Source organism: Parasteatoda tepidariorum, chromosome 3 (genome assembly GCF_043381705.1).
Source record: "Parasteatoda tepidariorum isolate YZ-2023 chromosome 3, CAS_Ptep_4.0, whole genome shotgun sequence".
NCBI classification, from domain to species: domain Eukaryota; kingdom Metazoa; phylum Arthropoda; class Arachnida; order Araneae; family Theridiidae; genus Parasteatoda; species Parasteatoda tepidariorum.
In genome coordinates, this window is record NC_092206.1 from 16,726,170 (window position 1) to 16,743,973 (window position 17,804).

Below are 17,804 nucleotides of genomic sequence, written 5' to 3' on the forward strand. Positions count from 1 at the left end.
ATTTTGATCAAATAAGTGAAAGTTATAGTACGATGTTATATGCTGCTTATATAATGATGTTGGTCCATTAAGGGTTAAAAAAATAACTGCTTTCTTTACTGAAAAATTTTCTTTACTAAAAATTAAACTTCACTGAAAAATTTAAATATCTATACAATGGGCTCCTAAACTTTTTTGCCTAAGGGCATCAGATTTCTGCACCTGAAAAATATTGCAGAAAAACATCAAATGTTGTAAGGTAATTAAAGGTGTTAATTAGGAAGGAAGGAGGACATCTGACTCTCTTCAAAGCCTAAGAAATTTGAGAAAACCGATTGTCTGGAACGATCGGGACCATCGTTTTTCCGGATAACTGATTTTTCCGGTTTTCTGAATCTCTACAAAAAGTCGTTTTTTTAATTGTTAAACCCAACTAAAAAAAAAATAAATATTTGGAAATAATCTTAAAAAGAAGAAAAAACGAAGTATTACACTAATGATTATTTCCAAAATGATGGTAAGGTAAACATCTTTCAAAAAAGAAAGAAAAATCCTAAAATCTTATAAGGAAAAAAAAAAAAACATTTAAAAAAAAAATTGCGGGAAAATTTATCAAATTTTGTTTCGGTTTTTTTGTTTTCTGATTTCCGGATAACAGGTTCTGTACTGTACAATATTTTAACTAGTGAACTCATTATATAAACATGCTGCAACTTTGAAATGAATACAAATTTCCATTTCAGGACAAGAAAGTGAATGAATTATAATTATCTATCTGGCAAAAGCATGTCCCCTTTTGTAAGTTTTTATTACAAAATTCAGATCATTAATTATATTAAAAATGTTCAATTTCATTATGCACATTATTCTAATTATTTTTTGTTAAATTTATACATGTAGTAAATTTAAAAAACAAAAACAAAATGTTAATAAAATTAAATCACTGGCAGGTCAGCAGGCCAGTGATTTAACTTTATTAGACAATTTTTTGGCCATAGAACATAATTTGGAGACCACTGGCCTGTACTAACAACCAATCAACATGCAATCTAAAAATTTGAGCGTTTCCCAATTGTCAAAAAATATGACTTCCCTCTAAAGTCTTTATATTAAGAAATAATAACATACCCAGTTGCTTAACACAATCTGTAATCAACTGCATTTCTTTTTTCTCCTCGTCCTCAAGCTCTGCTGACCTGGATATAGCCTATAATTATGACAAAAAGTTAACATAAATAATAAATGAAAATCTATGGCTAGTGAAATGATGTGAATATTTTTACCTCTGTCCTAAGCAGGCTATTTTCTTCTTGCAAATTACTGATCTTCCTATTGAGAAGATCCCAACTGACAGAAAAGCCTCGTTCTTTACTAAAATATTTAAAAAAGAAACAGACATTAATAAACGCAATTACAGTCATTTTAACTAGTCTAATTAAATTTAACGTCAAGTACTAAAATGTTTAGTAAAAACAGAAAGCATCTATACAAAGAGAAATTTTTTTTTTTTTTTAAAAAACAGTGACTTAAACATTTTTATCACTGATACAAACTGTACATTTTTGATTTTCTTAAATACTATACAAAATTTTAAATGGTTATATAGGTAAATAATAATAATAATAGTATACTTGAGAAATTTTTAAAATTTTTTTATTAACTTACACTGGTGAACTGGTGTCTGATTCTGTGTCCAAGTCTTGAGTATAAATTTGCAGTAAGCCATTTTTCACAGTTAAATCATGTTTTAACTGAGTTAACTAAAAATCAAAAGAACAGAAATTTTTAGCAAGATGAAATAAAGTAAAACTATATTGTAATGAGAGTTTTTCTAGATAAATAAGGTTTCAGCATCATTAAGGGATGCTGTTAAATGTAAGATTTATCAATCAGCATTAATGAAGAGCAAAGAAGAAAAAAAAAAAAAAGATTTATTCCAAAGATGAGAAAGAAAAAAATTAAATAACCCCCCAAAACATGAATTGTAAAACAGCATTTCAAAAATCAACAACCACCCTAAACATGATTAAAATTTACAGAGCATTGCCAATCATTAATATTTTTAAGATCAAAATGTGTCTTTTCATTATGACCCAGTCGTATAGGAACAACTCTATGGTAAATAAATACAGTTTTAATAAATCAAAGCTGATGATTCTTTTTGCCGATTTATAAATAATGAGAAATTAGATCACACAATATGAGATAAAAAAAGATTATAAAAAAAGGATAATTAAAAAAAAAATTTATAATTTTATTGAACTTTTTTATTATCATTTCAAAAGACATAATTACTAAGTTTAAATAAAAATATTTCTAGACATAAAAATATTAAATAAGTTACATATCATTTAAGGGCAAATATTGGAATAATCCATATTTAATATAAGAGAAAGTTTAGATACATACAATTCCAACTTTTACTTTACACAATTCCTACTACTGATACCAGAATTTTGCTACTTTTAACATAATGCAATTTTAGAAAAGTAAACAGTGTTAAATGTTAGTAAAAGGAAAATGCTACATTAATTCATGCTGCCAAAATTATTAATACTGAAAATGTAAAATTTATCATGGAAAATACTTACAGTATCATTTGAATTCCCCAGTTCTTGTTCAAGTTGATCATTCCTTAATCTCAAATCCTTATTTTGATCCAACAAGGACTGTCCAATACGAGCAGCAAGTTCTAAATCACGTTCTTTCTACAAATTCATAAGATAGTTATATTTATTTTTATTACGAACTTTATATTTATACATAATAATTATTACATTAAATTATGAACCATGTATAAGCTAATAAAAACATTTTTTAAACTCAAGATTGTATTTGAAGAATTATAACAGTGACCACAAGAATTCAGAAAAAGAAAATTGATTTTATCCTATTTCTTTCAGATTGATTTTATTGAATTTCTCTCATTTTTGTAATCAATGGTCTAAATTTTATTATAAATTTTTTAGTCGTACACAAAACACAACAAAAACTTAAACTTTATGTCAAATAAAAAAAAATCCAATTATTTTTAAAAATAAATAAAACTTTTGCACGTACCATTTTTTTTCTTTTTGGAAAAAATATCGCACACTTAGATATTTTAATTTCAAATTAATTCATTTTCTGGGATTTTTTTAGGGATTTTAGTTAAATTCTCTGATTTTTCAGACTAATAAAATTCATTGATTACATTGTTACCCTGTATAAGATAAAAGTGATTTTAACATTTATGTTAGGTGATAATCATATGCAACTTCAGGCAAAATTATAGAAATTCATGCAAAAATAAGATGTTTAATAAAATTGTTAAAAGTGCATCATGAAGTTAGAATATATAGTGAACCTTTTAAGATGATTATCTTAATTAACTCCTTCCACCTTGCTCCCTTTAAAATGACAGGGTGAGGTTTTGTCCTCTATTTCTCAATAACTATTTTTAATATGTTATATACAATTAATTTAGCAATTTCTCTCACCATATTTCCTTCACATATGAAGATTTTTTTTTAAAAAAAAAACAGTAGTTTAAATAAAATTTAGGGAAAAACTTAAGACTAAGAAAAGTTAAGATAACTTATTCAAGAGTATTTCTCAAATATATAATACAATGAAAACATGCCATTATAAACTTACAAATTTAGAGATTTCAGAACATTATCTGTGTCAATTTGAACGACGTTAGCAGTGTCATCATGCAGATCCCACTCTGCAATGGATTTATCCTCTTTTGCAAAGTTCCGCAAAAATTTGCTTTCATCCAAAAAACTTTTCATGGGTTTTTATAATATTATTTGAATCCACACTTTCCCATGCATTTAGTAAGTTTTTTAATTTCAAACATTTTTATATTTGGGTTTTTGAGTGTTTGACTTACAAATGAGACATACTAGAATTTTGCTAACTCGTAATCAAAGATATAGGGACTTATACTCTGGGATATATATATATAAATATATATATTTGCAAAACCATATATTGCATATAGGGTTTTGCAAATTAACAACAGTAAAAAAATAAATAAAAATAGCTAAAAACTAGATTGAACTTACTTCTTCCAATAATCGAGTTACTGCATCAATATCATTGTATGTCTTGGTCATCTGGCTGAGACGATCAGCACATAACACTAGAATGAATATCATGAACTTGAAGCAATTATAATAATATTTCAAAAAAGATGATTCTTGATGCATTAAAAATTAAAAACATAAGCAAATAAAATTTGACAAAATCAAAGACCAAATAATTTAATTTTATAAAAACAAAAACTATTTACAGTGTAACAATATATTTAAAATAAAAGCATTTGTTGCATAACAATATTTACTAGAAAAAAATACACTTTTCTCCATAAATACCCCTAATTTTTGCTATTTCCTTCCTTTCATATTAATACAATTATACATGTGAAGAAACATACATTATCTGCATTTCACTTTTACATATTCAAAAAATTAATACATTTTCTAGTTAGCATGGTAATTATGTTGTTTTTAAAGTCAGCTTAAATAAATTTAAATTAATAAGAGAATTTTTTTTAAAAAATAAATTTTTTTTTAATAAGAAATATTGTAATTACAAAATATTTTATTGTATTATTATTAAAATATATAATAAAAATAAATTAAGAGATTAAGGGAAAAACAGCAAAGACATTAAGTATTACATAATTAAATTAATTTTACAACAAATTACAATTCATTTAGAAAATCTAATAACATGAAAATAACACTATTTAACTGAATCAAAATTAAAATGCTTTATACTGTACCAAAATATTTAAGGGTTTCCTCAACAACTTCAGGACTAAGGGGTATATCAGTATCAGGGCTTAAAGCTGGGGTCTGTATATACCAGTCTTCGTTTTCGTATCCTGAAAGAATTATTCTAAATATTTTACTAATACAAACATCAGATATAATACATTATATAATTAAGAAAATCAGAAAGGTCTAAAATAAAATTTTACTTAGTTTACACACATAATTCTTATGATCATGCCAACATTTAAGAGTAGGCAATCAATCATTATTCTGGAGCATTAATAAAGGGTAATTTCAACATTTAATAAAAACACATTTCCAGATTTTAAACGCATGTAAGTTAAAAAAACAAAAAACAAAAAAAAAAAAAAAAGCATTCATATTTACTCAATTTTTAGTAAAGAGTTCAAAAGTTAAATTTTTTTTTTTAAAATTAAAAACTGAGTGCAATTTGGGAGGAGGGAACACAATATTTTATAACTGCAGCTTTCAGTAAAAAAATAAATTTATGTATGATAATTATGCAAATTATAATTGTATCATTAAACACAAAACAGGCAAAATTAATTTGCCTTTTTTATACACTTTCTACATGAATTAATTAATCCCTTGAGAAAGATATACTTTTTTTTCTCACTTCTTCAAATCTCATACAAAGCAAACTTCTTTGATCATTGTTTTGTAACATAATAATTTAAAAATCAAAGACTTTTTTTTAAAAAAAAAGTATAGATAATAAAATTCTAATTCAGATTACAGTGTCAAATAATTTAATTTAAATGTTGACATCTTGTTTTTAAGTGAGAAAACAGAGTATTAAATAATAGTATTGGACGAAAAATCCTTGGCGTGATCATCACAGGGTCTAAAAAGTTTTAGTTGCTAAATATTTTAGTAAAATTTAACTTGTTTTTTATTTTAAAACCTAAAAATATGTATGTTAGCAAGAGGAAAAAAGATTTTTTTAAAATAACCTACCTTAGAAACATGTTTTATTTTAAAACCTAAAAATATGAATATTATCAAGAGGAAAATTGATTTTTCTAAAACATCACAACAAACTTAGATTTGAACATTTTGAAATCTATCTTGTTGTCTGCTATCAACTTAGATGACCTCACTATAAAATTTGTCTTTTAGATGTGTTAGTCTTAGTTAATATATTATAAGGAATATTATATAGGTAGGCTAGCTGCGTGACTTTACTTAGTACGATGGTATCTGCATTAATATTTTATAGTTTTGGTTGGAAAACTTTTGACAATTGACGATTTAATCTGAATTTAACCGTCATATCCAAAACAAAAAAAAAAAACTTTTTGGCAATTGTCATAATTTATGAGTCATGTATATCGAATGGCATTTTCATGCACTACCGACTGAAGATGCGCCGAAATAGATTGGGGTTGAATTAATTGTGAAAACGTTGAATAGAATAATGTGAACTGTATTTTTCTGCATAATTCGTAGTGAAAATCAACACGGTAAAGAAAAAATCGCAATTTGGAAAAGGGAAAATTAAGCACTTTTTAAAAACACACAATGAAAAAAGCACCTTTAAGGGCTTTTAAAAAACGAAAATTGAAAATAAGCACCTTTAAGCACTTTTTAAAAATGCTACGCACCCTTGTAGAGTAGTTTTGTCCATTTTAATTTCAAATAATATTATATTAAAAATAATAATCTTTTTCTAATATTTACTAAGCGCTAAAAGCTACTCTACTTCCTGTACCATAACAGGCTGGCTACTAGCAATTGGTTCAGATTCTTTGATATATTATAATTGATATATTTGAATCTTTGATATATTATAAATGCATCAAAACTACAAAATTCTTTTGTTTTTTAATATTCTACAACCTTATTAAACTTAAAAGTTGTTACAAATGAGAATAATATAATTCCTGACTGAGAGAGGCATGAATGATATACTTTAAAAACTATTTACAGGGTGACCACAAACACAGTAATTATATAATTCTAAAGCATAAAATACATAACAAAACACTATTTTCAACTTTAATGGTTCATAAAAAAGTTTTTTTTTCTTAATAGTATAGAAGATTATTACAAGGCTAATTTTTTCACAGAAAAAATATTGATCATTTAGTTACCTTATATAAATTTATTAATTTCTCATAACTTTTTGAGTATTTGTTTGACTCATTGACATTTATCTGATTTTTCCAAATTGATAAAATTTCCTAACTTTCCTGCGTTCTGTAGCCACTCCATTTTTACCAATGTAAATATGAAGTTATAGGTTTAGAATGTTTTAGGCACTAAAAAGAGTGATAAAAAAGGACCTTATACAGAATATACAGAACAATTTTCATAAAAGATATTTTTGACAACAGAGCTGTCTAAAATGAGATTAACAGGAAGTAGAGTAGCTTGATTTTTATACCTTGAAAAATAAAAATATTTTAAGAGTTTGAATAAATNGTTGCTAAATATTTTAGTAAAATTTAACTTGTTTTTTATTTTAAAACCTAAAAATATGTATGTTAGCAAGAGGAAAAAAGATTTTTTTAAAATAACCTACCTTAGAAACATGTTTTATTTTAAAACCTAAAAATATGAATATTATCAAGAGGAAAATTGATTTTTCTAAAACATCACAACAAACTTAGATTTGAACATTTTGAAATCTATCTTGTTGTCTGCTATCAACTTAGATGACCTCACTATAAAATTTGTCTTTCAGATGTGTTAGTCTTAGTTAATATATTATAAAGAATATTATATAGGTAGGCTGGCTGCGTGACTTTACTTAGTACGATTGTATCTGCATTAATATTTTATAGTTTTGGTTGGAAAGTTTTTGACAATTGACGGTTTTATCTGAATTTAACCGTCATATCCAAAAAAAAAAAACTTTTTGGCATTATTTTTGACAATTGTCATAATTTTTGAGTCATGTATATCGAATGGCATTTTCATGCACTACCGACTGAAGATGCGACGAAATAAAATTAATTGAAAAAAATTAAAATAAAAAAAATATATATATATTTTGAATAAGTTTTTAAATACAAATAATAACCATTATCTTTTAATATAATTGATAAAAAATACAATTATACGTATATTACATCTGTTTTCAGAAATGAAAAAGTACAATAACACGAAATATTAAAAAAAAAAAACAATAAGAAATCTTTTATTAATAACTTTGTATCTACAAACAATATATGATACCAGTAATAACATGTTTTCAACAATTAGTTTGACATGAAAATTTACCAATTAAAATTTCAAAACTTCTCAACATTTCATTGTTTTATAGTTAAATAATAAGCCCACCATAAATGAAAATTATAAACTAAAGAGTAAAAATATATCACAAATTAAAAATATTTTGAAATTCAAAATAACATTTTTTCATATCACTAATTTAGAGTGAGGAAAAGAACAAGTAAGGAAGGAATATTCAAATTTTGACTTCGAATTACATAGTTAACAAGAAACTTTATATAGTTCTCGTTAACTATGCTAATATACTTTTAAACCAATTCTAATTTTTTTTTTTTTAACTTTCACTAACGTTATTCTGACAATTAAACATATCAAATTCATAATAATTTTTACTCTTATTATAAAAAATAAATTACATGCAAAATAAGAGTTAAGTTAAATATAAATGTTTCAGACTTACACTAAAACTTAATTTATAAATGATAAGTTCAAATGTAAAATAATTCAAGAAATTGAACAATGCAGCAACTTAATTCCAATAAAATTACTTATATTACTGAATTCTTACTATTAGATGGAGGAAGTATAAACAAAAATCAAAATAAACATAGGAAATAAAATGTCGCACACTACAAAGTCCTTATCTAACAGAGATAATGAAATACAATTCTTATTAACATGGTTATCTTTTTAATAATAGTTACTGATACCATTTTACTGATTAACACTAAAAGATTTTGTAATCTTGAAAATTAAAATTAATACATACCACCAAATTCTGTTAATGTATCAGCTCTAAGTTTGTAGTGTGGAATGTGTTCTTCTATTAAGCTAACTAATTCAACTTCAGCAGTATCTGCTCTACAACAAATATCTGGAAAAAAAAATAAATAAATGAATAAATAATAACAATAATAATAATGAACAATTTAATAATAAAAAAAGGATAAACAATTAAAGTTCTTAATGTAAATTTGGTAATTTTTCAACATCTTTTAAGTAAAAAAATTACCTAATAAAAATTAATTTTACTTTGTACTTTTTCAATGCAATAATAGTCAGAAAAAACTATCACTGCAATATTAGTCAATGCGATTAGCTGGAGGAAATAAGTTTTTTCCTTATGTCATAAATAAAATAAAAAAACCGAAAATCTTAAAATTTTATAAGTAATAGAATTTTGATAAAAGTATCAATAGAACTAAGTATCTCACATGAAGTAATAAAACTTATGAATACGACAAAAGAAATGAAAACTTTTCTAACCTATTTTTTTTTTTTTTTAAAGTCTTTTCAGTAAATATTGTTCGTATCTTTAAATCATTGTCTGTGTTCAAAGAAATAATAAAACAATAACAGTAAACCAATTTTAACACAGAAAGGTAATTTATAGGAACTTTCAATTTTGTGCATTGAAAATCTCGAAAGTATTTTGACTAATAAATAGCACTTTTTTCTTTCATGAGCAAAAACAAAGGAAAAAAAAACACATTTAAGTTTTATTGCAAGAAAAAATATTATGTTTAACGTAACGAGAGGAAAAATTTGCAAGAACCTTTATATCACTTTTCAACTCATCAAAAAAAGAAAAGAAAAAAAAATTCACATTTGAAACACAACACACAAAAATGGCTACTCATACTTTATTTTTGTACTGTGAAAAAACAAGAAACAATCCCGGATTTTTCTTTTATGCATTGAAAAGATTGAATATTTAACATTATTAGAAAAAAAATAAAGGTAGTGAAAATTGTTATATTCCCATAAAAAAAACTTCTTGAAATTTGCACAAAAAATTTCCTAAAAGGTTATTTTATTAAAATTTTTTAGAAAATAATATAAATATTTTCAGCATATCACGCTTTAATTATAGTTTTAGGTTCAAAAATTCTGAAAAAATTATTTTAGATGAATCAAGAATTTTTCAACAAAAATATTTCATGAAAATCTGTGACACGACGACAAAATTTTTAAAAAAAATTTCGTCTGATTACACTTGGAACGAGCCTATATGATATTTTTGTGATTTTGGACCACTTTTCAGCACAAATAAGCATACCTCAAATCTGAATTTAAAAGTACAATACGAACATAAAAANTAAATATATAAATATATATATATATATATACACACACACATACTATATAAAATTAATATGACATTGTAATTAGCACAGCTAAGTGTGTTACAGCCAGATTATACACATATTGCATGTTAATTTTTTCACGATATGAAAAGAGAATTAGAAAATAAGAAATATTTCAAGACACTTGTTTTTGCAATTGTAATTGATAGAATGAAATTACATTCAAAACTAACATACCAGATTATACCAGAATATAATTAAAGAACCCACTCTTAAGCAGAATTAATTAGAAAAAATATATATTTATTGTTTTCTGTTTATCGCAAAAAAAAATTTATAATTTTTTTTAAAAAGTAAAGTGAATAAAAATAAATATTCAAGATTAACAGGTACAGAATCAAAAAAAAAAATATATACAGAGCAAGCAAAAAGTAATAGGGCATAGATAGTAATAAGCATTAAATATCTGAAATACTGTGTTCAGATTTTTAGTTAAGAAACAAGTTTCAAGCAATTTTTTTTTTTTTTACCAATAAAGAAAAACAATTTTTAAATAAAGAAAAATATTTGTACACAGTAAGTTGAACATTATTTGCTGATAAATAGTTTACAAAATTCTTAAACTAAAATTTCTGGAGAGAAAAAAAAAGTAAAATTTTTTTTTTTAGATCTTGAAAACTTATCTTTTTGAATCAGTTTCTGGAACATGTGAAGCAAGTTTTTTCATATTATTTTGTTACATTTTTTTAAATAAAAGGAGAAAAAAAAACATTTTAAAACATACCTACATAAAAAACTAAAAGTTTTTTGCTGAAAAATAGTTTATAAAATTTTGACTTAGTTTCTTGCAAAAAAAATAAATAAATAAAAAACAAAAGTCAATCAAGAAAATCACTTTTTTGTTTATAAAATGTATACTGTTGACGCTTGATATAACAAAATGTAGTCCACACAAAAATGTATGTTACGACACGACACGAGGTAGCTATATCTTGATTACATAAAATTAGTGCAAATATTTACTTATTTTGATAAAAAACATGCTACACTTTAATAGAATCATGAAATTCACAAATGTGCAGTTTTTCTATGTCAATAAAGTAAAGTATTATTTATTAAAGTACATTATAGTTTAAAAATACATTTAAATATTTTTTCAAATGATATTTTCTGAAATTGCACAATGCACATAAACTTTAGCCAGTCATTGAAGTGCTTATTTTAGGTGCTGAAATTTTGCTTCACGGGTAGTATGTCATGAAATTAGAACATTTTGTTTTTCTGCCTTTAGAATTACATCGTGATTTTCAATTATTGTAAACTAAGTGCCTTTAGGGATCTGGAACAATTAAGTAATTTGCTTTATTCTTCTATCCACATCCGTTAAAAAATTTTTATTTCCATTTTAAACAGGTAAACATAGGTTAGGAGCAGCCATTTTTGTTAAATAGCATGCGTCCCAAAAATAAGCAAAACGAAGATGAGAAAGAATATGAAAAATATCACATGTTTTAACTCCAAAATAAACAAACCCAATTTCTAAATGAGATTGCAACATACACTTCAAATTCTCAATAATGGTTATTAATCCATACTTTACAATTCTTCAGACAATAGATTACACCCAGGACCTCATTGGCTTAGAACAGGTGAACCCATCACTCTTTTTATCATTCAAAGAGAATTCAAGATGTTTCATATTTATTGATTGGTAACATCAACAGAAATAGTGGATTGAATAGCTTTCGTAAGACTTTTGCTATTGATTGACTTGTTGTCAATGCAAAAATGTTAGTTTTTAAAGAACAAAAATGTCCAACACCTGTTTTTGTAGCGATTTTTTGAGAATTGAAAAAAAAAAAATTTGTGGGTCACTATATTGGAGTGTTCAGTTTGGATGTTCTAATACATGTTAAAATAACATTACCTCTATAGAACAGCAAACAAGACTTCCTGTAGCAGTTGTTATAGTGGATACATGCACTAATAGGGAGTCATACTTAAGAGCATGGACTACATATGTATGCGTGTATGAGCATAGATATATGTGAATAAGTTCAAAATGTAGAGAAAACAAGGGAAAAATTACAGAACAATGAAAAAAGGGGAAAAAAAAAAGAAAAATAATAATAAAAATAACAAAAAAAGGAAATTTTTTATAAAAAAATCCAAAAAATAAAAGATATAATCTTTTCATCAGCTCACATGACTATGTCCGCAATAAAGAGTGCTTTCTAATATTGCATCAATATAAAACTGATTGTTTTATTTTAATTTTCTTCATGTTTTTTTTGTTTTTATTTATTATGCTATATATATATATATATATATCAAAATGCTTTTAAAATGCCTTATAACATTTATTAAGTTTTACAATTTTATCGAAAATAAATACCGTGATTTCTATAAAATTTTGCGATTATGCNAGTTTTTTGATATTTATCTCTCTAAAGAGTCTTAAATTGGTAACAATTAACTATTTAAACTAGACTAAATTTCATTTGGCTTTCAAAAAATCAGAAACACCTCATAGGTGCAACGCGATTAACCATGTCAGAAACAAGTGCGCGACTAACGGAAGGTTAAACAAAATTTTTACATAATCTTTACAACTGAAATGCATTTAATTAAATTATTTTCAAACAATTCTTACTTTTGTATTACTTTAGAATTTTAATTTTTTTTTTAAAATTAAATTTAGTTACACAGTTAGTGAAATATTTCTATCCATTCATTTTCTTTATTCACAAACCAAATACCTGTGAGAGTAGAAGAATTACTAAATGTTGCGACTGGCTGTTCAGTCATGTCATCTTGAACGCTATTTTTGAAAGCATCCGTAAGCGTCTCGTTGATTTCAGAAGTACGAAGGGATGACGCTTCCTCATGGGTGTCCAGCTTGGGGCCTCAAATATACTCTGATACATGCACTTCCTCACCCTAAAGCCATTTTATTGATTGCCAGAAGTTCTGGAAGTTAACATTCTCTTTTATATCAACAAGAAAAGTATCTAGCACTACTAAAGCACTACACAGTAAAACGATATTTAAATTATGTTAAATGCAAATAATACAGAGATTTCACTAGTAAAAGAAAACATTTCAGTTACTGAAAGGCTCAAAAGGCACTTGAATGTATTCTACAAAAATTTAGAATTTATTTGTTTTACACTGTTTTTAGTGTTGGCATCATTAAATCCCTTGATTTAATAAATTATGACTTAATCATTGACTTAAATAAATTATGATTTTTTTTAAAGAAAATAATCAATTTAAACCAACAGATTTTTTTCTTAAATAAGTGATAAATATTTTTATAAAAATACTTTTTAGGGCATGATTCTTTTTAAAAGTATTATATTTCATTAATATTGAAGGTTTTATCCAAAGAAATAATGTAAGAATAAATTATTATAATTTAAAATAGACTTAATAAATAAATAAAATTAAAAATGGATAAAGTAATGTTAGACTGTTAAATTATAATTTTCCATTAGTTATATATAAAATGAATGCTGGTAATAAACTAAATTAACTATACCCATTTAATTTTATGTTTATAAAAATATTTTAAGTGCTTTTAAAACATATTAAAAATGTAGTTAGTGCTTACCAATATTGCAGAAAGATGTCATAATTTCTCAATTAAATGACCAAATTAATGAAAGAAATATAAACATCAATTTAATAATAATCAATAAATGTTGATTTAAAAATTAAATACATGTATCTATCAAAGAAAATATTTTCTATTGTAATAAGTTTCTAAAAAAGGTGCTAAATATAATGTGTAGCAAAAGGAAATTTTTTACATTTTTTCAAATTTAGTAACAGAGTTCATAAGCAAATGTTACATCAAATGAATAAATTAAGTTTAAAAATTTGTAATTAATTATATTAAAAGCAAATTTAATAATTTTAGCATAGTATTTATTTATTAAAATATCTTTTTAATGAATAGAAAGTAGAAACGAATAGAAGTTGAAAAAACAATGATGTATTCTATAATATTTAATAATGCAATTTATTCTAATATGTTTGTATATATATATAAAAAGAACAATAATAGTAGAATAGTTTATGATATAAACTAGAATGTGAAACAATAGTTCTGTGATATCACTGAGCCAAAATGGGAATCTAAGCAAATTCATATCCATCTTCCTACTTCATAACTTGCCAACAATATGAAGAAAAAACAAGATTTTTTTTTACCTAAACTAGATTCATGATAAAACTACGGTAATTATTTTCAGTTGTTTACAAAGTTTTAAATATATCAGATATTTCTATAAAATAAAAAAAAATTGTTAGCTCAACAATTATGTTTATGTTTTATGGAAAAACCTTTTTAGTAACTTACTTTAAAAGGAACTTTTAATATAATTTCTAAAAAATTTGGAAAATTTCAAAATTGATAAATATGGCACAGAATAAACTATCATTCTATTGCAGCAGATTTGCAGAATTTCTTTGCGTTTGGTAGGAGATTTTTTTTTTCGTGAAATCAAATTTCATGCTGATCTATTTAATTTTTAAATTAATAAATTTATTTTACAATAATCTTGATACTTGATCACCATTATATACATAAACAATTAAAACTTGTTAATCTTTCAATAGAATTTTATAAGGGCTGACAAAAAGGAAATTATTAAAACCTTAACTGTTCCGATTTTTTTTGGTACTTCTGATTTGGCCTCCTTGAATTTAAATCTACATATATTAGAAAAATTGTTCCAGTATAAGTTCAATGGTAGATAGAAAAAGAAGAAGAAGAAAAACTGTTTAAATGAAAACGATTCCTAATTTAGTAATCAGGTTATTCCAGACTTTCAGTGAAACATCCATTTTTATAAAATTGTGCAAAATCTACTCTTAAATGTGTGAATTAGTGAAAATAGGTCTCTTAATTTTGTGATTGTGAAAAATCACAAAAAGAGGTTTTTCATAATTTCAAGTCAAACTAAAAAGTTTTTTTTTTTCAAAATAAGCACAAAAAAAAGTGAATTTAATTAGTACTTAATTAATTGTTATTCAGCAAGTATTTTAGTAAACATTACATAAATATAATTTCTTGTTAGAATCTCTCATAACATAATAATTTTGACTTTTCGTAATGCATATAAATATTTACAAAAGCTTCAATTTTTTAGCATGAAATTATTATTTTTTTAAATTAAAAAAGTTTTTCTGGAAATTTTCAGGTTAGTTTCCCAGGATTAAAAATATTTACACATAAAAATGCATTGAAAATTGAGAAGCAACTCAATCTCAATTTTAAATCATTTTGATGAGAACTAAATTACTTAACAAACATATAATAAGTTAATCAACAAACCTATTATTGTAATTGCTAATTGAAATATAAATACACCTAATTTTAAAGTATTAGCACAATTCATTTTAAAGCCTAATAAAAACTAACAGTTAACCTACTGTACTTAATAACCAACTTTTAGTTATAAAAATTAGATGAATACTATAAATAATAAGAAAATTCACAGTTTATTGCTAAATTAGTGCACTACTCTCTATTTAATATTAATAGTTAACAAAATGAACTCATATAAGAGTCATAATTAGTCAAGAATTGGAAGCATTTTTAAATTAATGATCATGATAAAAATTACGTCATCGTACATTTTTTCCGTACATTATTTTCATGTACTGTATTTTTGAAGCTTGATTTAATATTACTTAATATAATACGTTAAAAATATCTTCCTAGACAACAGATATACGTACTATTACCGTAATTAACAAGAAGTCAAAGGCGATTTCTTCTGATTATGTAATGCAAAAAAAATCAATACACAACAGCTCCACGTATCATTCAAAAGAGAAAATTTTAAATCACTTACAAAGTGCATAATTTAATTTCTATTCAATTAAACACATTATTTCAAATTAACAAAGTCAAGAGTCATCTACGTGAAAAAGTGTACGACAAACATGAAATCAGCAAAATAAAATTGTAAATAAACATTAACTAAATTGTAAATAAATAAAATTATGCAAACGTTTGTGGAGCAAATAATTTCGATTATAATAAAATGAAAGACATGTTAAAAAATAACAAGGATAAATAATTGAAATAGTTTAAATATTTCAATAACGATATACAAATATGAGAAATTTATTATCTTACTTTCATAAGAAGGCTTCATTTAGAAAAATATAAATTATGGATTCAGAAGTTAAAAAAATTGTAATAAAATTTGGGGAGAGAAATGGTAATTTCAGTGTAAAAAAATAAAATAACCAGAGAGTAATATTCAAAATAGAGGACAAAAAGTACTTTTTCTACTAAACCACACTCATTTCGTCCGCAGAGGGTAAACTTCGCAATTGTTGCCACCTCAACTTTTCTAAATTATTTCAAATTAAAACTAAAACCAAAACCAATTATTTTTTATTTATTTACTTTTGTCTCAAATGTTTTGTATTTCAAATATTATGTATTATCTAGGCTCTCCAAAAAAATTTTTTTTAGAAAAACAAATTAAATGGATTCTTAGTAATGAAAGTTACATCATTATTACATCAGATCCACAATCAAGTACTTTTTCTTCTGCTAATGAATAACGATAATTTAATTAGTCTTAGGAGAAATTAGGATCAAATAATGCTGACATAAAATAATAGATCCTTTATTAATTCAGTTGTTCAAGATTTCAATTGAAACAATCCTCGGGAGTGCCACACTCAAACAAAATCCGCTTTGGCGCCGACGAAAACAGACCTGAGGAGGACGTTTTATATTTTAAAATAAAAAATATCCAGGATTCAAGCGGGAAAAAATTAAATCGCATAAATTTTTGTTCCATTTTTATTGTTTAAAAAATAAGAATCAGGCAATAAAGCCAAACAAGAGTTGTTTTGTTTGAATATCTTTAAATTGATAAATTTGTTTGATTATAAAAACGGGGAAACTTCTCAGGTTCTTAGCCAACATGGTAGAAAAGAACTGGATACTATTTTTTTTTTTTTTTCAAATTTAATTACAGTATTTATTAATCGGTAATTTTTGTGTTGAATTATTTTTAATATTGCTATGAAAAAATTGAAGAACCTATTTTCTATGCTTGCTATTAAGTTTGAAAAACTTTTTTTAGCTAACAAGAGCAATAAAAGCTTAGGCAATAAAGACTTGTACAAAGGCAATAAAAGCTAGGTGATAAAGGATTTAATCGAGGCAATAAAACTAGTTTTTTTTCTCCTTTTTAAATTCTTTTTAATCTTAACTTCAGACTCAAACTGCAACATGAAAAAAAAGTGCGCCTTAGATAATTATGTATAAGCTGTAATATCAATACATATTTTTATTTCCAATAATAAAGCATCGGAAATAAAATTTGAGAATCACCTTCAGGTGTTTTTTTCGCATTATTAATTTTGGCAAAATGCAATAATTAAAACTAAAATTAAAAAGTGATTGCTTAGAATTAGATACGTAAATTTAACTTTATTTAGGAGTTTAAAAATATCAAAAACTAAATGAAAAGTATATTTTAAGTTTAAGAACTAATTTTAATGTAACTAATTTTTTGGGTTTTATTAAATAATACTTAGTTTTCAATAGAATTATTATATTATGATTTGAATCAACTTTTAAACGCAATAAAACATTATACATATCAAGCTATAAAATTGGTCAAAAAAGCTTTTATTACAGTATTAACTCTAGTTATCAATTGTTAAATAATTAGTTTACAGCTCTTTATTTGTTACAGTCTGTTTCATTTATTTTATTTTTTTCCTCAATTTCATC

The 17,804-nt window shown here is 24.4% G+C and overlaps 1 protein-coding gene across 4 annotated transcripts in view; it reads right to left on the reverse strand.

Moving 5' to 3' along the window:
* The window catches only part of LOC107456800 (trafficking kinesin-binding protein milt), a 39,252-nt gene that overhangs the window by 18,293 nt on the left and 3,155 nt on the right, over window positions 1-17,804 (reverse strand). The window contains exons 1-9 of one of the 4 annotated variants that reach the window (XM_071178365.1): window positions 16,332-16,444; window positions 12,790-13,000; window positions 8,713-8,817; window positions 4,754-4,855; window positions 4,032-4,108; window positions 2,571-2,687; window positions 1,645-1,739; window positions 1,263-1,350; window positions 1,108-1,186 (exon numbers count right to left, since the gene is read on the reverse strand). In XM_071178365.1, the coding sequence (XP_071034466.1) occupies window positions 1,108-1,186; window positions 1,263-1,350; window positions 1,645-1,739; window positions 2,571-2,687; window positions 4,032-4,108; window positions 4,754-4,855; window positions 8,713-8,817; window positions 12,790-12,838 (712 nt within the window). In that variant the 5' untranslated portion in view covers window positions 12,839-13,000; window positions 16,332-16,444. Of the gene's footprint in view, window positions 1-1,107; window positions 1,187-1,262; window positions 1,351-1,644; window positions 1,740-2,570; window positions 2,688-4,031; window positions 4,109-4,753; window positions 4,856-8,712; window positions 8,818-12,789; window positions 13,001-16,181; window positions 16,445-17,804 lie in introns of those variants that run through there. The other 3 variants (XM_071178363.1, XM_071178364.1, XM_071178366.1) reach the window with 3 other exon arrangements.